We start from the raw sequence: 21,869 nt of genomic DNA on the forward strand, positions 1-21,869 counted from the left end.
GTATGGAGGCTGCAGGGAAGCGGGGTCTTCTCAGTGACCCCCAAAGAGGGGCAATGTAACTTTTAATGACATCATTTGTGCAGGAGGGCCAGGTGAAGGGGCAGTGTGGGTAGAGGGCTTCCAGGGCCTCTCCTGAGCACCATGCTTTCTAGACTATCCCATGTGTTCTCAGAGAGACCCCTTGGGCTATGAACAGAGGCTGGGCACACCAAAACAGTCCCCAGACCCTTCGCCGTAGACCCAACTGTAAATCGCACACAGTATGTTTCTCTCCAACTAGGAACGGCCACGGCAATATACCCATAGCTGCTCACAGCTACCCCAGCCTTAACCCAGACATGAGGGGTGGGGCTTGTGATAGAACACAGAAGGCTCCTCCAGAAAGGCTAATCTGATCCATTACTGAGGTCTGCGGGATCCAAATTTCAGAACCAGAGCCCACCCTGCTGGGGGAGGCAGGAAGAAAGTCAGGTCAGGCATGCATATGCATGTGTAAATGCCCCCCCAACACACACATACACAACACACACATACACAACACACACACACACCAATGTCTTCTTAGAAGGGCTCCAGACTCCCACAGGGCTCCAGGCCCAGGCAGCAAGGACCTACAAGAGATACAAATGCTCCCAGGGGTAGGGGTGGGGGTGGGGCGAGTGTCTGCTTCTCCAAAGGCCTGAAGGGAAAGAAGGCAGGTAGTGGCAGCTGCTAGCAGCCTGCCCAGCGGGAGGGAGCTACGGAGTTGCTGGCTGTGAGCACGGCTGCAGAAAGAGGTGGGAAGGAAAGGCGAGGCTTGCGGAGTCCCTCCAGTGTCTGCAAGGTCTCCAAGCAGCAATGCCTGGCAGGTGAAGTTTGGCTCCAAGGTGACGGAGCCAGCTGTGGCCAAGTCCTTACCTCTCACATACAGGTTCGCAGGAGCTGAGTAGCGTGTGCCTGCCGCGTTGGTTGCCACGCACTCGTACTTGCCTTGGTCAGACTCCTCGCTGCTCTCAATCTGCAAGGCACCTGTGGGGACACAAGATAATCGGTCAGTCACGGTCCATGTTGTGTGTGACCTAGAACACGGAGGCCCTGACAACATGTGTAGCCCTAGGCTGTGGCTCACCTGGGCCACAGCCTAGGGCCTGAGTGGCTTCCAGGAAACTCTGATAAGCCAGGTCCCTCTAAGCAAGAATCAAGAACTTGTTCTTTGAAGCAAGATACCCTTACTATGGACCAGTTCCTGTTCCACTCAGGAGCTATCCAGAGTGCCCATCACCGTCCCAAGAGTCCCTAAGGCCTGTTTAACAATAATCATGCCTATCAATTCTCTTATCCCAAAGCCTACAGACCCACAGGACGAGAAATTCCTAAACAAGCAATGTCCTTGCCTGTGAGAGCCCGAAACACCATCACCTACTTGGAAGGGGCTTGCCTTGGGGCTTGGTGCCCAGCAGCCTCTGCCCCACACTCCCACCACCTCCTCCCACTCTACCCCCACCCTGTGAGCCCCACCCATTCCGGCTACTTTCCTCAGTTTGGCGCTGCTAAAGTGCTTCGACCCACCAAGGCTTCTGCATAATTCAGAAGGCTAATGGAGACTGGAGCTCCCACTCAGGCCAGCGCCCTGAGGGGCTGCTCTGGCCGCAGACGGACAGACAGGAGCCAAGACTGGGAGTGTGGGTAGCTGAAAAGACCCTCTGAGAGGACCTGTCCTGTCAGGTCAAGTGAGTGAACCCCCAAGGTGAAGAAGGATCACGTGCATTTCCCTCCCTCCCCCCAGCAATAAACACTTGAAAACTGCTAGTGAAAGCGTACTGGGCAAGCTATCTATGACACAGAAACTCACAGGGCAAAGCACCATGCCCCTCCCTGGAACAGTCTGACAGACAATTACACCCACATAGGACAGTCCAACGGACGCTAATAACCCCCACAGGACACAGTCTGACAGAAAACCACCTCCTTCATGAACAGCTCAACAGCTCTAAAGGACTTCTTCCTCTACCCTGACTGACAATCACGCCCACACAGGACGGACAGAACCTGAAGGGCCCCAAATAAACTGGCCAGGAACCTCAGAGGGAATTCCAAACTGTATTCGCACAGCCCAGGCCTCGGAGGAGACACTATGGGTCCAAGCTACAGCTCCTTCAAAGCCCACACTTTGTCTTCCTGCCATCACCACTCAGGGCAGAAGGAGGGGCTGTGAACTCCAGAAGGCTGAGGGCTGTAGGTGGAGCAGGAGGGGATGCCACCAATACAAGAGGGCAAAGGGCTGGCCTCTCTCCATGGCCTTGCCTTCGACTTCCCCATGGGTATCAGAGCATATCAGAGCACAAGCCCAACACCCAGCAACTGCAAGACCAGCGCTGACGGCAGCCAGCGTGTCATGTACATGGGGCGAATGGACGCTGCTACAGCAAACGTTCACTGAGCAGGGGTGGCTCAGGGCCCTGGCTAGAGGGGGTTGTTCAAGGTCAGCTCAGCAGAGGTTTGGGGGAGACAGGTAGCTGGTGCCACAAGCTGAGGGCAGGGAATTGTGCTTGGTTTGGGGTTACAGATGATGGAAGGAAGAAACCCCCCTGTGACCAGAGCCTAAATCTGGTCAGGAGGCCTCTGCTGGCTAGTTATTTTCATCAACTTGACGTCAGCTAGTCACATGGGAAGAGGGAACCTCAATTGAGAAAAAGTCCCCATTAGACTGGACCGTAGACAAGTCTGTGGGATATTTTCTTGATTAACAATTGATGGAGGAGAGGGCCTGGCTCACTGCGGGTGGTGTCAGGGCTGGGCAGGTAGTCCTGGACTGTATGAAAAAGCAACCAAGCAAGCCACAGAGAGCAAGTCAGCTTTCCTCCACTGACTCTGCTCCTGCTTGAGTTCCGGCCCTGGTTTCTGTCAATGACAGACTATAATCAGGACATGTTGATCAACTAAGCCCTTTCTTCCCCAAGTGGCCTTAGGTCGTGGTGTTTATCACAACAACGGGAAGCTAACTAGGACAAGACCCAATATAGACCCTGAGTCTATCTGTACACAGACATCTCCAATCTATAGGGACACCCAGACCCATACAGACCCTGAGTCTATCTGTACACAGACATCTCCAATCTATAGGGACACCCAGACCCAGTAGCAGGGAAAGCAGGTCAGTGTGCTAAGGTGATGTGCAGGGAGATCCAGAGAGGGAGGGGAACTGAGTTCTACCATCAAGACAAGTTACATCCCTCGGGAGGCGACCAGCCCCGACTCAACTTCCGTCCCGAGCACTCTTCACCTTACCCGAGAGTCTAGATGTACCCACAAACATTGACAAATGTAGGAAGATGGGATAAAAAACAGAAACCACCATTCTGTAAGTGATAAACCGTCTACAATCCCACTCTCCTGTAAGTCTCATAGTCTGAGGGTAGCGGGTCCTTGCTCCAGTCCTAAGAGGAGGAGACGGACCTGAGGGATGGTTGAGTCAGACTTGAACCCTGATCTTCAGGAGTCCAGAGTCTATGCTCTCTCCCCAGGAGGTTGCAGTGCCCTGTTCCAAGATGGCTACTTGGAGAGACTACAAGCTGACAGGTCAGGTAACCTAGTTATGCATGGGTCTCTGTATTTCCCCACTGCCATCTAAAATCTAAATAGAATACCTAAAATAATCTAAAATCTCTAGTCCTTGCTGCTGAAGAGATATGGAGGGAGGGGGTTCTCATTGACCACAGGATCAAAGTATTAGGAGAGCCAAGTAGTAATTGAGGGTTTTAAGGAAGAAGTTCTCAGGAAAAGGGCCAGATTTGTCATGCTCCCTAACCTTACAGGAAGTGTCTCCATCTATACCAGCCTTAGAGACAGGCTAGGCTTCACTATGGGAACCAAATGGATCCCTTCTACGGGGCTGGCCTAGGAGTGGGGCGCAGGGCTTGGCATCCTGGGTGGTCTCAGGGGTATCTCCACAATGCAGACTTGTAATGGATGAGTTCACAGGAGGGAATGACTGAGAGTGGAGGTGTGTGGTGGCTGGTAGTGGTACTGTGGGGCTGGAGATGAAGAGACTGGAGAGGTCAGGATGGGTATGGGGAGGTGACGGACTGGACGGGATGGAGTGGAGGTGACCAACGGCGACAGTAGTGGCGTGGTGCGGTGTGGCATGGCGAGATGCACGGACAGCATTCTTACCTCTGATTGGTGAACCACCTGGTGAGGTAATTTGAATGCAAATAAGATCAGAGAGAAACATTAGTACAAAAGGAAAGCCACAAAAGCCAAACCAGATAAAACAAAACGCTAGAAAGGGGCCTTAACCGTACAGAGAACTTGAGGCATCTGTTTAGGTGACTCAGGTGTTATGTGAGCAAGCACCAGGCTGGGCCAAGCTGAGTAGGGGTGGAGCATGTCCCCTGGGTCAATGGCACTGCTCTGAGGAAGTGGAGGGCAGGAGAAGGTGTTGATAGGAGTCAGGAAGGTAGGACTGGGCTCCTGTGACCCTTGCTGGCTGGGTTGATGGAAGGGAAGGGGAAGAAAAGAGGCAGCACCCACCCTAAAGATCACCCAAATCCCATGGGGTAAGTGTCTGAGGAGAGCACTCACCACAAAACCAGGGCATTTAAGCAGGCAGGGTTAAGGGAAGAGCTTACATAGGTTACCACGGACCAGGGCTCCCCAAACATGGACCAGCCATGGCATCCAGCAGTGGAGGGAGGTGTGAGACTCAGTCAGCTCACAGCCCAGTGGCTGACAGCCCATAAAACCCACCTGACTCTATTAAGGAAAGAGTGATCAGAGCTCCCCAGCCTATCTGGTGAAAGGCAAAGGGCCAGCACCCACCCCTTGAATGTCTGCTGCCTCCGAGCCCTGGGATCAGCAGCCAAGAGGGACAGGCACTTGCCTTCCAAAGCCAGGTCTATTATGAGGCCTGAGCAGGTTTGCCTTCCAACACGTGCCTCTCCCGAGACTCCCACTTCAACCACTGGAGCCAGGAACCTGTAGATAGACCCAGGTCCAAGTCTATCCACCCTCTGGCTCCTTTGGCAGGGGTGGGTTAGAAGTGTTCAGGGCCACAGATCAGGTCTTGTCTCACTGAACTTGGCAACAGCCCCCTGGAAAAATACCCATCTCTATGCACAAATGAGGGAACAGAGACCTGGAAACATTAAGCGGCTTAGATCTGAGGCAGCAGGATCTGGCCCCTCTAACTCAGGGCCTTCCTACTGGACATCCTGCAGACATGGAGACTGGAAGGAAAGTCGGTGGCTGGGAGTGTATGTGACCACATGGCTAAGTGAGCGCCATACCAGTTCTCCATATGTAGACCAGAGGTCGGTGTGTGTGTATGTGTGTGTGCAGACCCCCGAGAGGGGTCCACTAGATTAAAACCTACAATTAATTTCTATAAATCTAAGACTGGGGGGAGGGCGTGGAGCATGCCTGCAATCTCAGCACTTGGGAGGCTGAGGCAGGATGACTGTGGAAAGTTTCAGAACAGGTTGGAATATATAATAAGCATCATCACGTCTGCCAGAGCCATACGGTAAAGACCTTGCTTTAAAAACAGGGAGAGAGTTACTGGCCGTATTTAGCCACTTTCTCTCATGAATACAGAGTGACATTTCCTGGAGGGTACACGGCCTATAATACTTAAATGTGGCTAAATGCAGCCACTTTTAAGCTCTACATTAACAATGAGGATTTTCTCACTAAATTTTTTTTGTTTTAGAATATAATTATTTTTTTTAAATTTCAGAATGTTTTTTAACACTTAATAGTTTTTAAATTATTTTAAAATAATTAGTAAATATTTACAATTCATCTATCTTAAATATCTAGTACAGTAAGCATCAATAGGTATGTTCTAGACAAACAAAGCCACCTTAAGGTTCTCTGAGTTAAAGTCAGCAATACTAAGACCAGAAAGTTGACCTACTGACTGCCCTCCTGTCGTCTAAATCAGAGCTAGGGCAGGAGTTGTAGTGTATACAGCCAAGTGCCTGTGGCTTCTGCTCTTTCTATACCTAACCTACCGACTTCTCAGAATTGTACACTGCCTGCAAACAGAGACTCTGCCCTTTCTATTTCACTAGACAGGTATATGGGACTGAAGGGGTCCCAAATTGTATTCACACACTGACTGTACTCTCCTGGAAGACCCAGCTTTCATCAGGGTGAAGTAGATGGGCATTTCTAGTCAGAGTATCTTACCAAAGGCCTCCTCCTGCAGCCAGAGCTGCCATCTCCACTTGACACCACTGGGTAGTGGGCATGCAGAAGGCTCAGCTGGCTCTGTGTGTTAAGTGACGGTGTTCTCTACAGTGGCATTCTCGCTCAGGCCTGGCAGAGCTTATGGGCAAACAGCCTTCCCTCAGGACCCAGCCTTGGACCCCATGGAGAGGTGAGGCTGTCGGGGCTATGGTTCTGTCACAGCCACAGTAGACCACTCTTTCTGTACTTGTCCTTCTTGGGCCTGCCTCAGGTCTCAAGCTCAGGTGGCCCATGAGGCTACTGTGGCAGCGTATCACACTGCTGCAGCAGGAAAAGAGCCCTTCATGGAGAGCTCACACCTCAGCTGTGCACACTGCCAGCCCGAGAGGCTGAGGTCTGGAGCCGTGGGACACGGCTACTTCTCAGGCTCCAGGTTTAGCACACCGTTAGAACGCACTGAGCACCGGTTACCTCCCAGGAGGGCCCTTAGACCCTCATCTCCACAGGTGACCCTCTGACCTGTGGGAAGTGGCTATGATAATCGGGGCCTGTCCTACTTGGGAAGGGTTACAAGGGACTCAGTGGTAACATAGGGTAGGAAAGCACCCTGTGAACTGCTGGTGACATGAAAACCACAAGGGGCCTGGTAAATACGGAGTGCACAGGGGACAACCCACTCTATGGAGGGATGTCTCCACATGGCTCCATCCCGAGCACTGGACACACAAGAACCGCCCGCCCCGTGACACGCACACACCCATGACCCTTACGTCAGTTTCCTGGTGGTTTGGAAAGGTCAAAGGAGCAGCTAGCTATCCTCTTCAGTGACAGGTCCCAAAGGTCAATAGAATAGTCCTGCAGTGAGGACTTAGGAAGAACTGAGGATGGTGGGGAGGGGCACCTTGCCAAGCAAACCTGTCTCAGCCCCACCACATCCCGTCTAGGTAAGCAGGGCTGGAGACAAACGCTGGTAACTGTGGCTCCTGGGGAACAGCCAGAAGCTGGGTACAGGCTCCCTGCAAATGGGGAAGTGGCGGGAAGCAGGACAGAGATGGTACCATAAACACGGCAGCAAACTGCCCGTTTGCTTAAGGCAGCTACTCTGTAAGCTGAGAAAAGCTGGTGATGAAGTTAATTTGACTGAGGTCAGAGAACTAATTAGGGTGGATCTAGATAGGACAGGACGAGATAAAGCTGGCCATGTGGGCAGGGTGCCTTGACCGAGAGCACGCATCTGACCACGCGGGCAGGGTCAAGGGTTCTAAGCCCAGGGTCCAGCGTAGCATGGCTTTCATAGTCTAAGAGGAAGATGAATAGACAATAGCACAGGCTGCGAGAGGACAGAGTTTCTAGAGAGAGCCCGGAGGCAGGGAGAACAGTGGTGTCCCTGATTAAGACAGAGGCTGTGGAAAGAGAAGAGGGGACCAATTTGAGAGCCACGTGGTGGTACATGGAGAGGATGTGATTCCTCACCGGATGGAGTGTTGGGTCTTTCAGGCTGCCACTCATGGAGAAAGGGTCAGTGGGAGCAGGGCATGGCTGTTTATAAAGGAAGTCATTGTTCGTCCAAGATGGGGGATCCGGAAGGCACTGAATGTGGGCCCTGGAGCTCACACAGGACGTTTGGGCTGTGTTGCCCAGTAGGGGTACAAACAAGGAGGTAGTGACTGAGGAACCAGGAGCAATGGGTTCGCCTGCCAGAGGACAGACTATGTCAGTAAGGATGAGACTGGCAGGTCTCTCATCTGGAGGAACCAGCATTTCATGCAAGACTAACAGCGCAGCTAGAGGCAAGTCAAGGTGGTAAATCCCAAGGGGAGGCAGGAGGGTTTGCTCAAGAAGGAGGAAGGGCTGTTGGCCACTGTGAGGACAAAGAGGAAGAGGCCTGAGCAGCATCCGGTGGAGTGATGGGCAGGGGAGGGGTGGCATGGGGTCTGGCACACAGTAAGCACTACATAAATACTTGATGAACAAATGCTGGAGACACCGGGCCTTCCCAGAACTGCTGCCTGCCACAGACAGTCAATGCCATTCGGGGAGGAGTCAAGCCTGTAGGGAGGACCGTCTGGCAGCATGGGGAACCTGCCTGGGGCACCCATGAGCAAATGCAGGGGAGATAGCCATGCCGGCCGCTGTGCTGTGCTGGGCAGCAGTCACAAACGCTACCGGACCATTTCCTGCCTTGATTATGGCTGTTTTAATTAACTGCACTACAGCTGCCTCCATCTTGTTGAGTTTTAATTAAATTAAATGAGCTAACACTTCGTGGGCTGTCTCAGGCGGCTGTGGCTGGGGCCGGAACCCTGCCCTGCTGGGGGGCTCATCACTCCCTTTTCTCCCTGGCACCAAGACGGTGTGGGCCTGATGGAAGATGATGGGGGAGGGGGCTGAGAGTAGTAGGTACCCCTGAAGCCAGCAGAGACCCCAAAGAGGCAGTCATATCCTCATGATGTTGACATCACAGCTGACGGACAGCAGGAGCTCAAACCAAAGCTGGGCTTACCAACAACCGGCAGGACTTCTGGAGCAGAGTCTGAGGGTCTATCCTGAGCTGCTAGCGGATGTAGCATGCAGGCCAGCTGACTCTGATCCTCCTTTCCCACCCACTCCATACCCACAAAATCAGAATCAATTTTCTTGGCGGGAGCCTCACAGGCAGATCGATCAATGGGGCGACACCTCCTCCTGGTCACAGTGGCATCCTTGTTCCCAGGGCTCCAAGGTGGCTCAACTGAGACATCCATAGGAGACAGGTGGCTCTGGTGGCCAAAGGACAGAGGCAAATCCCCCTAGTTTCAGGCTCTTAAGGTTCATTTGATGCCTGATGAATCAAGCATCACTGGCTCCTTCCCCAGAAAACTGTGCTGCCTAGAAAAACACAGACGTAGGCTGGGCTATGGGAAAAGCAGAAGATGAAAATCCAGGGGCGCCCTCCTCAGGCCTGTCATGCTCGGAGGAGCAAAACCAGCCCTAGCATCTAACAATCCCGGAATGATCAGGACAGCACTTGCCACTGCATCCTCTTCCCAAGGCAAGATCTGGTCCACGACATTGGGGACACTACTCAGTCTGCCTTGGAATGTTCACTCCCCATCCCCATGAATTCCCCATGGTACTCATGGCTAATAAACTCTGTCCTCAGCTCACCTGAGCGTAGCTGCTTGATGCGGCCGTTGCTTAAAGTAGGGTCCACAGGAAGGAAGTCTTTGAACCAGGAGATCTCAGGGTCTGGATTCCCACCAGCTGCACACAGCATGGTGGCCGTACGAGCCTTCTCCACCACCTTCAGCTGAGGTCCCATGTCGATGGTCGGGAACCCGGCCGGCAGCTGGTCCTCTGCAGACAAAGGGTGACATGTGCATTAGGACTGGCCCTGTTGCCCCTGAAGGCCTCCCTGTAGCTGCTTCTGACTTTCAGGTTAGTTGGGACCCACAATACCCTTCTCTTTTCCACCCCTGACTTCTAAGCACGAGCCCTACCCCAAAAGAGGAGTCAAGAGACCTAAGTCCTTTTGGCAAGGCAGGGGCTGCAGGAGGGCCCGCACTATGACATCCCTGCTGGGGAGTTTCCAAGTCTGGGAAGCACAGACTGAAGACGTCAGCACTTATCTTTCTAGGTCCTGGGAAGAACAGAGATCAATGCTCTGCTGGCTGCAGCACAGAGTGCTATATGGACACTGGGCGGGGGCGGCGGGGGCAGCAGGGGCGATACAAAGCACCAATAGCCACAACCCCACTAGAGGCTCTGAGCTCGTCCAGCCTCCACTTCCTTGTCAGCACATGTGATATCCCTGCTTGGCCTGGATCCTTTCAGATCTACCATGTGGCAGAGCCCCAGGTCACTGACCCTGGCACCTGTCCTCTTGATGACCTAACTCTAGAGTCTTGCCTCTGACCATTCTCTGTTGCAGCCTTGACCCTTGCCCTTCTTTCTCACTCAAACCTGACCCTGACAACCATGACCAGGCCCTAAGGACCATGTCTGAGTATGAGCTGGCTAAGACGACCAAAATAAAACAAACAAATAGCCCTGGTTTTTCCTCTCCACTTTTCCTGGAGCTGGTGACTCCCAGAGGAAATCACTTGCACAAGACCCATTCTTGCCTCACACAGGTTCCTAAAGCAGCCCTCATGGACTGAGGCAAAGCTACCCAATCTCCATCTCTCAGAAGCATCAAGAACTGGGAAGCCAGACGCTGGACCAGTGTAGACCATGGGGAACTCCCATCTCCACCACTACCTACCACCTTTAGGGCCTGTATGTGCTCTTTACTCTCTTGTTTTCTATCTGTCTACTGGGGTTAGGTGTCCACTATGTAAAGATACTTTAAAGACTTCATCAGGGCACTGGGGAGTACCTGATACAGGACCTGCACCCAGAGCCATCCATACAGAACAGGTGGTTCAGGTACTGACACTATAGCCTGAGGCCCCTTTCATTCTAGACTGGTAAGAAGTCCTTCCCACTGGAACACTACCATCGAGTGTTCTCTAGAACTCAGCAATCCCTCTCCTCTCCCAGGCTTGGTTCTCTATGAGGGCTCTGGGAATGTTTGCCCTTTGTCTACCTTTTGCAAAAAAAAACCTTGGGCCTTGCAGTGGGGAAAAGCGGCCCAACTCTGCATTTCCCTCTCGCATGCCCAGCACAGCATTACTGTGTGAGAACATTTGTTGAGGCCAGGTTCCCATGCTAGAGACTCAGCCTCAAAAGGGAGAAAAGTAAAGGGCAGGTGGCAACACCAGCTTTCCCCGCTCACTCTGGAGACCTAAGGGGGGCAATTAGGGGCACAGACATGAGAGGAAGCTGGAGGAACCACAGCAGACAGAGGAACCTCATTAAAGATGCAGCTTCTAGCCAGGATGTGGTGCCGCACGCCTTTAATCCCAGCATTTGGGAGGCAGAGGCAGGCAGATCTCTCAAGGCCAGCCTGATCTACAAAGTGAGTTCCAGGATAGCCAGAATTGTTACACAGAAAAACCCTGTCCCAAAAAAACAAAACAAAACAACAAAAAATTGCAACTTTTAGGGATATCCCAGAAGAGTGTCTGGCTGGGGCACAGGAGAGAACTCTCAGTATGGCCCCTGACTTCCCTGGAACTGGCTATACACACCCCTGCTCACAGTCCTGTAAGTTCTGGATGCAAACACTGGGTGTCCTTGGCTATAACTGCAATCCCACAGTGCCCTGACTCTCCACTCTGATTCTTGAAAAGGATTATATTAAACATAGGCGAGAGAACAGAGAGAGCTGCGTGTGTGCAGCTTCTTTGGCCTGCTATCAATTGGAAGATTGCGAGCAAGATTGATAGCAAGACCCGAGGCCTAGGGGCACCCTCCCCACCCCTTCCAACAGTTGGGGATGCTCGAGACTGCTAGAGCTACTCACTGACCAGGGCACCAAACTTGCTCTTTCCAGATTTTATGCCTACCTGTTTGAGCGAATGGGGCGCAGGGTGAGGGGTGACTAGGTCCTGACAGAGCCACAGCCCAGGAGTTACCTAGCCTCTGTCGCCTACTGCCAGGAGCTAAGGACCAAGGATGAAAGCACCACAAATGCCTGCAGCCCCATGTCCCAGGAATCTACTCTGAATTCTTGACACAGGGAAGGTCTTTGGGACCTATGCCAAATTAAGGACAATTAATTTTCCTCCCTCAATTATCACGCCCTCAAATGGCTCGTCCTTGGCTCAGATCATCCCTCAGGCACCACTGCCAAAGCCTAAAACCAGTGAGTGTAAAGAGCTGTCTACTGAATATCAGGACCCAAACGCCAGTCCCGTGTGCCAACTAGGCTCCCAGGCGGTAATGGAAAGGCTGCTCTCCCCCACCCCCGCCCGGGAGTGTGTGTGTGAGTCTCTCAGGAGGACTCCAGCCCCTCAGGACTGACCAGATGCTATTTCATCCTCCTCTTCCAACTGGGAGCCTTAAGCATCTTCACACCAGTTAAGGACAATAGATATTTCCCAGATGCCTGTTGAGCGACTGGCTCCATGTGGGCCAGCACGACTGGTACACTTGCCACTGTCACCCCCCAGTGCCACCAGAGCCGTGCCTAGAGGAGTGTGAACCGCTCAGGTTAATGACCAAGGCAGATTTCTCAAGAGGATGTCACTGTCACTTCCAACCCATCAACAACTGAGAAAACTGAGGCCTCTGGACACCAGGGATAAAAGGTTCCAAGCATGAAGCATTCACTCTGTTGCAGGTACTCTCTAAAAGCTTTACAAAATGACAATCTTTACCAAAACCCTATGAGGCATATGAGCAAATGGGGACTTGGCAGAAATCTAGAAACCCGCCCAAGGTCACTCAGTTAAACTGGGGGTGGGGCTTGGAGGAAAGCCCTGCTAAGACCCCGGTGCTTTAGTGCTTTAGACGCAAGCGTGAAAAGGTGGGCAGGTCAGGGCTGAGGGAAGGGAGGGGCATCCCTGGGGGAACCACGCCCTTTCCCATTTCTACACCTTCAACTGACTTCCGGCTTCACTGCAGCCCCCCCCCCCCAAGTACACACGCCCCTGCGTTTTCAGGTGCTACGAAGATAAGTCCACTGCTCTCCACATGTGAACACCCCTGCATGCACCCACGTTCCAAAGGCGGGTTGCACGGGTCACGCTAAAGACCCTCCAAACGTGTCCTGCCAGTACAGGGGCTGCTGGCGCGGGAGGGCCCCTCCCCCCCATTCCAGGCCACCCGGTAACCATGACGACGGTGGAGAGGCGGGTGCCACGGTGGAAGGGCTGCGCGCGCCTGTGTCCGAGCGGGCGCGCGCCTCCGTGTCCAAGTCCTACTGGGCGCCGCCCTTCCCGCCCCTGCCTGGGCGGAGCAGCCGCGCCTCCACCCTGGACCCTGCTTGGGGGGGGGGCGGACATTCTTCCCCTTAGGCATTCCAGCTCCACCGACGCAGCGGCACCCAGCTCCGCCTGCCAGGGTCAGCACAGTGCAATAGGCTGTAAGTTGCCTCTGCATATATAGTCTGCAGTGTCAGCCAGACCCTCCACTGCACCTAGGGTCCCCAAAGCAGAAAGAGAAGCCCACTGAGGCTTCGCGGGACTTTGAAAAGGTACCAACCCGGTAGCTTAAGCCTGGACAGTCTCCACACATAATAGAAAGTCTGCCCCACCCGAATAGATCTGTGCACTTACAGTGAGCATTCAAGTATTCATGAATGGCTCCTGTACCCAACTGCGCTACCCTTTAAATACTGTACTTGGGAGACCTAAGCCCTTCCCTGGAGAGGTCCTGGTTGTCTCAGAGATGAGAGGGCATGTGGCAGGGCGTGTCTAAGGATGGGGGAACAGGGAGCGGGCTTTAGGTCCCTCAGCAGAAGAACTAATCAGTGTGACTCCACCTCTCACCTGCTATCTTGGTGACTTCCTGGAGGAAGGAGGATCAAGAATGTGCAAAGAAGGCAGAAAGCTTCCCTTGTGCACTGCCTGAGTAAAGACTCTAAGGAGGATGGAGGGACAATAAATAGCAAGGTGAGTCTGCGGGTATATACTGGAGTTCTGAGAGATGAGGACGGGGAGGGGTGGGTGGAGAAGTTTAGACCAACAAGTCATTGTAATGACTGGGGGGGGAGGAGGGAGGCTGCTGAAGGGCCCTAGAGAGCAAACACAGGTCTCTTTGTCCAGCTCAGCCTGGGATGCTTGGGGCGGAGTCTGGGCCAGAGGCTGGGGGCTGCACCAGGGAAGCTAACAGATGGAGATGCTTTAGAGGGGAGGGGGTGAAGGTAGGGGCAAGCACCAGCACCGTCTGTCAGTGAGACCTCTTCACCCGTGTTTACCCAGCTTCATGGTATCTCTGAATACAGGCACATATGCGCATGCACATACCCAGGCTCCCTGGGGTGGTACCGTCTGTGCGGCTGACCCCTCCTCTATGCACGGGCATATCACCCTGTCCCTGAACACGCAGACACCTTAGAAACATGCACAGCCAGGGACCTAGAGAACTACATGGAGAAAGAGACAGGTGCAAAAATAGAAGCCTCCATGTGCATGTGGAGGGGCATCCGCAGTGACAAGCACCTGTGGAAACAGACTCCTGCAAGCAGATCCAGAGGCGGTATGCGCAGAGATATGGAACACAAATGGGAAGAGATGCAACATCAGAGAGACACATATGCTAAGATGCATGCACCTGGGGACACAGGCAAAGACCAAAACCGTGCAGGAACCTCTCTGTGGGTGGCCAGACCCCACCCTGCCATTCAGGCACTCCAAGGAAGCCCAAGGCCACCTCAGTCCTGTCCCCAAGGCAGCTCCATCTTTGGCGAAGACAGGGTCAAGACAGCAAGCCCTCCCAAACCTGCAAGCTCTCATTCTCAGGGTCTAGCCGCACCCCACCCCCAAGTTCCCAGGCAGTGGGGGGCCTGAGGGGCCTCAGGGCCCATCTCCCTTCGCAGCTTTCAGTCTCGACTTTCAGCTGTTTTTCCAAGAGAAAACTCCCACCTCTTCTAGCACTCAGATTTCATCAAACTTGGCATCTTAAAAGCCTGTTTTGTTTTTGAGTCTGAGCTGTTTGGGGCCTATCGGCAGCCAGGCCTCCTTCTCTCAGTAATCCCCCCTCCCCTGGGCTTCCCTGGCACTCCACATCGTCCTACTCAACCTGGCAGGTGAGGCCTCCCCATCGTGCATACTCAGTAAACCCAGGGGCCATTGCCTGGTCCCCACATTTTAGTTCCTGGCTCTGGCTATGCTAGGCACTCCCCCTCCTGGTGTTCCTCTACCCCAGTTCTGCTCCATGAATATTCTTTTTAACCATTTACCTCTCTAGGTTCAAGCCTTGCTCCCAGTCACTTCAGACCACTGACAGCCTCCCACTTGGTCTTCAGCCCCCTGCAGCCACCCCCGCTTCCCGCCGCCCCTTCTCGAGGGCACTAGCCAAGGTCAGCGGCAACTCCAGAGCTAAATCTAAAGGACACTCACTGCCCAATGCTTATCTCACTTGGCTTCTCCTCCTTCACACTCCTTCATCAACTTCCATTGCCTCCCTTATTCCTGGCTACCCTCTTATCTCCCAAGGAAGCTCCTCCCAACAGCTAAAGTCAGTTCCTGGAGATTCTTCTGCCTTGGCTTCTTGGCTTTATGATGATTCCATCTCCAGCTGCCCCTCCAGGGGGCCAGGCAAGGCCATACCAGGTCTTCTCGACATCTTTCCCTGGATGTCCACACACAACCAACTTGGCAATTTTCAACTCACCCTCTCAGACCTGGGCCTACTCTTAGAAAGTGGTCCCACCATCTACCTAGGCCTGGAACCAGGAACCCAGAGCTACCTTGGCTCTCAGAGCGAGGCAGCTGGCAGAATGCCACCTAGCATGCTCTTGATCTCTCCCCCTTTCTCCTCTACTCACAACAAGGTTCAGGGCAAAGCTCTCTTGCCTAACCACATCTTCCCCCCACTGCTGGGAAGCACTTCCACCCCACTTTGCACCAAGGACTTCTATGAAACGTGAATCTGGTGACGCCATTGCCCTTAAGCCTTTCCTTCCCTGGGCAGCCAGGGTGAGGACACCTTATCAAGGATGGAGACTATACATCCAGGGTCACAAGCCAGGGCAAAGAACAGTAAGCACAAAACAGGCCTGAGAGCCACCTGTGACCACAGTGATTGAGAACTAGCTTAGGCATAGGGGAAGTTCTATGTACACCACTAACAGAGATAACCCCATACCACAGGAGAATCCATTAAAAAAAAAGTTCACCAGGGTCCTTGAAGACTACCAGAACTAGAAAAGACGAGAGGATTCCAGGGACCCAGAAACCCAGGGCCTGACCTTCCAGAGCGTGTACTTCTGCCCCATTCCAACAGTGCCTTCCTACCATCTCAAAATGGGGCCCAAACCTCCAAAGTTCAGCTACAGCACTTCACATCTACACGGCCCTGAAATCTACGTGGTCACAGAGAATGGAGGTCAGGTCCCAAAGGTTGCTGGGCCAGCGGCAGGCAGTGCCATTGCTGCCAGGAAAGAACAAGGCTATCTGGGGTTCCAGATTTGGGACTTTCTATGGTATCTCTTTACCTTAATCTTTCTACCATGAGTGAAGGGAACAGAAAGGTTTAGGGCAGGGAAAGATGGCTCCCTGGGAAAGCATATTCTCATCCGGCCCAGGCAGGACACCAAGGGACAGGTCATAGTTTGCTCATCACACTGTGTGTGTGTCTTAAGAAGCTATTCATCACCCCACAGCCTCAGAGTCTACTGAGGTGAGAACAAGTACATAAGCCAAGATCCAGTGTTACACCGAAGCACCCTTGACCCTGGCCTCGCCAGGTGGGCAATGTTAGACACTCTAGCTGGATCCCTGGGCCAAGTGGCAAAGGAGACACAGCCCTGCCCACTTAGCAGACACAGGGGCCAGAGGGGAGCAGTTAGAAGGCCAAGAGGGCCAGGTGGGAAGTGGGGAAGAAAGGAGAGGTCCTAAAACTTCCGAAAGCCACGTTTAGTCAGGACTCATCCAGTGTGCCTTCCTCTTGGCTTGGTTATAGGAACTGCCAAGGTGCCACTGTGGCAGATGCCAATAATACTTTAGATCACCATGCTGCCCAGCATCCATCGCTGCCCGACAGATCAAAGCAGAGACTCGGTGGCATCCCAGAGACGACGTATCTGAATATGACACCCCTGACTTCCCACCAGCACCAGACTGACCCTACACGCCCAGCTCAGGCCGCCAACTCTCCTGCTATTCACAAAGCTAAGGTATAATACCACATGCTGTAAACCTTGTGTCGCGCACACACACACTCTATACCACCACCTGCCATATGTATCCCACAATCCAGATACTGCCTGCTGTGCACATGTGCGTGTGTACACATCCTGATGCACACGTAGCCCATAAAGTACACACCACCTGCTTACACATGCCCCTCCCCCACTGCCTGAGGCACACACATGCACAGATCCTGCTACACAACTCCTTTGGTATGAGGCCCACTCCTCATACAAAGTGTTGTGTATACACAACACTTCACACACATGCTCACACCACTGTAAGCACACCATCTGCTTTGTCCACAAAAAGACAAACACTAAGTCCCTGAGCCTGGCCCCCAGGACAAGTCAGAAACAGTCTAATCAGCTCACAGCCTAATGATTCCCAGGAAGATGATTCCCCATCTTCCTCTGGGCATTCTGTGTCCCTTCCAGAACCTACCCAGTTACTAAGGCTCCACCTACACCTTTGGCTGTTCAGCCTCCCCCTAGGGTGTTCCCCAACCATGGTTCTGCCTGGCCTGGACTCTGTAACCCCTTGGGGACTCTATGACCTCCAAACTGAGCTCAACATCCTTACTATACCCCCCCCCATCTTTGAAGGGAAAGCCCAGAATCAAGGCCTGACTCCCCTCCCCCACCCCTCGTGAGGGAAAATGTCAGATTCCCTGTCTCAGTGGCGGCAGCGGGCGGGTTGGAGGGGGAATGATTCAGCCACCGCCTCAAGAGTGCGGAGCGAGAAGAGCTTTTCCTGCCATTACCCGGCGAGGGAGAGGCTGGCGCGCTAATGGCTTCAATTACCACTCAGACAGGAACGCTGGGCGGCAGACCCTGGTACTCGTCACAGCCTAGGACAGGACAGGCCCACCCCCAGACACCTTGTGCTGGACACCCCACCTTATAGACAGGGACACTGGCACATGGACTGACCATCCCAGGACAGTGGGCTAAGGCTCACACAGTTACCAGTAGCAGAGCAGTCACGAGGGATTTGGCATGGCAGTGTCCCCAGAGGCTGCAATGGGAGAAGCATGAGCTGGACCGAGGGTGGAATGAGGCAAGGGCCGAGGGCTCCCAAAGGAAGTATGATGCTGGGGTTCCCTTTTTAACATATATTGATCCTGTACCAGGACCAGGCTCCTGAGGCGTTCTCCAGCCACTCTGAAAGCACCTATCTCGATGCGCAGGCTTACACCCTTGTGTGTCTGGAGGTGCACACATTGTGTGAGACACGGGTAAAGGGTTCAAGCATTATTTCCGAGCCCTCAAACCAAGTTCGTGTACTCACTACTACGCCTCTGTGGCGGTCTCACAAGAATGGCCATGGTTCTTCCCTGGTGCCACCCCAGCACTCCAAAAAAAAAAAAGTCATCTTTTCATCTATTTTCTACATGCACCCCAGCTTTCCTGGAACCCTAGGAAGGAGGAATGTGGAGGACATGGGGCAGGGTTGGTCTAGGATGCCTCTCTGAGGTCCCAGCCCCTGACATTCTGCCAAGCCTTAAGCTGGTCAAGGTTACAAAGACCCATAGGTCAGCATTTTGTCTTGCTGGTGTTGTGTTTCAGGAGCAGGAGGGGCTCACAAGACCCACAATTCCAACCGTTCTATTGTAGTAGAGACTTGTCCCACACTCCAGACACCTTCCAGTTCCCAGAGGCTTATAAATATACATTCTCAAGCCCAAGACTGGGGATAAAAGTATGTGTCCTGTACTGGGTTCCATCCCCAACACCACATAATAGTGAATAACCCCTAATCCATGAAAAGAAACTCTTGACTAGGAAGGCCGTTCCCAATGGCAACCCTCTTCAAGTGGGAGTCCTCTTCCCCAGGCCTTAGATCCTAAGGCATGAAGTTGCCAGGGCAGTGGGGATGTCTGGGAGGAGTTAGCTTTCCATTCTCACAAGGAGACTGCTCCCCAGCCGGAGAGCCCCAGAAGATGCCTCAGGGGCCACAGTTCCAGTCTCCCAGACCTCCAATCAGATGCCAGGCAGGGCACATGGCTCTCTGCAGGGGCAGATGCCAACAGGTTCAAGTTTGGGACAGAAATACTTTTCCTGAATCACAAAATTGGAGAAATGTCGGTCAGAAACGTCAGGAAGGAACCTTAGAACCAATGATTTCATCCCAGCGCTGGCTGTCTGGGCTCTTGCTTCCCAGATGGAACGGACAGTGGGGCTAACACAACCCTGATGACACCAAGTGGCAGCAGCTCAAGTGTCTAAGCTTTAGAACGTAGAACTTTCAGGTCCACTCACACTGAAATCCTGGGACACACTTTGCACTGTAATTAAAGCGCCACACTAGCTTGGACAGTGGGTACTGCATCCTGGCTCCAAGACGGAACAAACGAGGCTCAGAGGCAGAGTTACCAGTCCAGGGTCCCTGTCTTAACCATTGTCATCTATGGCTCATCTACAGGGGAGGGTCTAACACAGCTCTGTGAGAACCCACTGACGCACACAAGACACACAGATGCAAGAATTACTGAATGGATGCGTGTGAAGGGATAAAGTCAAAGCGTAAAAATGGCCAATGTGAAAAGATGTTCAACTGCTCTTGTAATCAAAGAAATGCAAATTAAATTGAGATGCCATTTTTTTGCCTATTAACTTGGCAAAGATTTTTTTAATGGTAATTTCCACTGCTGGTGGAGATGTGCAGGGAAGAGGCCCTCTTCTGCGCTCTCTGCTAATATAAACCGATATAATCTTCTAGAAATATCAGAAGCTTAAAAATGCATGTGCCCTTTGACTTTAGCAATTCCTTCATGAACCTAGTATACAGAATGATCGGCTAAGCGACATTATCTTTAAAGGACATGTATAGCACTCGGCTTACAAAGGCTGAAAGCTGGGAACATATACACCCAACAAAAAGGGAACAGCTAAATAAATTAGGGTGCTTCCATGTGACAGCTTACCCACAGCCATTAAAAATAATGAGGCAGAAGAATATTTAATGACAAGGAAAATGTTCACAGTACGTTTTTTGAAGCAATGGCTGGGGAGATGACTCAGTAAAGCACCTCCTGAGCAAGCAGAAGACTTGAGTTCAGTTTCCTTGCACCCGAGTGAGAGGCTAGGCATGGTGGTTGAGTGCCTGGAACCCCGGGGCTAAGAAAGGTAGGTAGAGATAGGTGGATTCCTAGAGCACCCCAGGCAGCTAGGCTAGCCCAATAGAGAGTGAGTTTGTCTGAAAAGCCGCGTTTGTCCTCTAACATGGGAAAAATCAAAACAAGATCCAAAGTTGCCGGGCGGTGGTGGCACATGCCTTTAATCCTAGCACTCGGGAGGCAGAGGCAGGCGGATCTCTGTGAGTTCGAGACCAGCCTGGTCTACAAGAGCTAGTTCCAGGACAGGCTCTAAAACCACAGAGAAACCCTGCCTCGAAAAACCAAAAAAAAAAAAAAAAAAAAAAAAAACAAGATCCAAAGTCATGGAACAAATATATGGACACACATATACAAATCATACACACCGAAAATGGGCTACCAATAACTAGCCAATAGCAGTAGAGGTAGGACGGCAAGAGATCATTACTTCTCCCTATGCTCTATCCTATACGCAGTTTTTTAGCAGTGAACAGATATTGGTATTGCATTTAAAAAAGAAAGCACCAATCAATGCGGTATTTTGAAGACGCACGTCCAGATTCATGCAGCCACTGTGGTTAGGGTTTAATCGTGTCACTTCCCGCCCTATTTGTGGTTTTCTAGGTCTTAAGGAAGGGTTTGGGTCTCAGCCCGATCCTCCAGGCCCACTGAATAACTCCTCCGTGCTCTCCAGTTCTCCAACCGTCACTCGAAAAGCCTCCCATCGACCACTCAGAGTCCTGGACGCAGTTTCCCCGTACACCCTGGGCCCTAGCAAAGGCCTAGAAGCCCAGTGTCCCCATTCCTTACAGAATTTACTGGACACTGATTGAGGGTGGCACACATCAAGTGAGACTCTGGGCTTCGTGGCAGTTCAGGGAAAGTGTATGAGTGAATGAATGAGCGAGCCCCCAGATGAGGAAAAGACACAAATATTCGCACAGAGAACCCAACTCCTTGATCTGGGCACCAGGAAGACGCCGACACCAACTGCCAGGCTTCACTGCCACAGCCACATAGCCCCAGGGCTGCACAGCTGCCGCTCCTCCCCTCTAGTCTGACCCAGCTCAGCACACAGCTGGCTTCAGTGCAGGCTAGCGATCCAGGCCTGGTCAGCACTGACTCTCACCCACCCCAGGACGGCCATGCTCAGCCCAGCAGGCCACCACGCCGTGGCCCTCTCAGCACGTACCTTCAAGCACCGAGAGCTTGGCGCTTGTGTTGATCTCGCCTAGACTGTTCGTGGCTGTGCACTCATAAATGGCTTCGTCCCGCTGCACTCGTAATGGCTGGATCCGCAGCACTGACCCCGCTCCATCGTCAAACTCAATTACCTGTTACAGGACAGATGTGGTCATACCTGTTAGACATGTGGGGACCTACTGGAGACGCTTTTCCTCACATCCCCAAAAGGCCCCTGAGGGAGATTAGGAGGAACAAGAGAATGACCACACAGAGAGCAGGCCAACCCTAAAGCCTACCCAGTCCTCCCAGCCAGCCAAGGACAAACCTCAAAGCGCTGGGAGCTGACTTTCTTCCCCTTCTTCATCCATGTGATTCGAGGCTTGGGTTCCCCTGTGGCCTGGCACACGAAGGAGGCCACCCCTCCCGACAGCCCAATCTGGTCCTCGGGGACCTTAACAAAGACAGGTTTGCCTGGAAGAGAGAGAGACACTAAATCATGGTGGCATGGTCACATCAGGCATGAACTAACACTGCAGGTAGGAGTCTTTGGGGGCAAAGGGCAAGAAAGACTAATGAAAACAGTAATAATACCTAACTTTTATATAGTGCTTAGTAAGAGCCAGCCCTGTTCAAAGAGCTGAACCCTTAACTCTTTGAAGCTGAGGAGGTGGGTGCTATAATTACTATTTACAGAGAAA

The 21,869-nt window shown here is 52.6% G+C and overlaps 1 protein-coding gene across 8 annotated transcripts in view; it reads right to left on the bottom strand.

Moving 5' to 3' along the window:
* The window catches only part of Ptprf (protein tyrosine phosphatase receptor type F), an 82,556-nt gene that overhangs the window by 40,018 nt on the left and 20,669 nt on the right, over positions 1-21,869 (bottom strand). For 7 of the 8 annotated variants that reach the window (XM_075946627.1, XM_075946624.1, XM_075946626.1 and 4 more), the window contains exons 4-8: positions 21,497-21,642; positions 21,179-21,320; positions 9,319-9,507; positions 4,153-4,170; positions 898-1,008 (exon numbers count right to left, since the gene is read on the bottom strand). In XM_075946627.1, the coding sequence (XP_075802742.1) occupies positions 898-1,008; positions 4,153-4,170; positions 9,319-9,507; positions 21,179-21,320; positions 21,497-21,642 (606 nt within the window). The remainder of the gene's footprint in view (positions 1-897; positions 1,009-4,152; positions 4,171-9,318; positions 9,508-21,178; positions 21,321-21,496; positions 21,643-21,869) is intronic. The other variant, XM_075946620.1, reaches the window with a different exon arrangement.

This window comes from Microtus pennsylvanicus, chromosome 13, assembly GCF_037038515.1.
Source record: "Microtus pennsylvanicus isolate mMicPen1 chromosome 13, mMicPen1.hap1, whole genome shotgun sequence".
NCBI lineage: Eukaryota > Metazoa > Chordata > Mammalia > Rodentia > Cricetidae > Microtus > Microtus pennsylvanicus.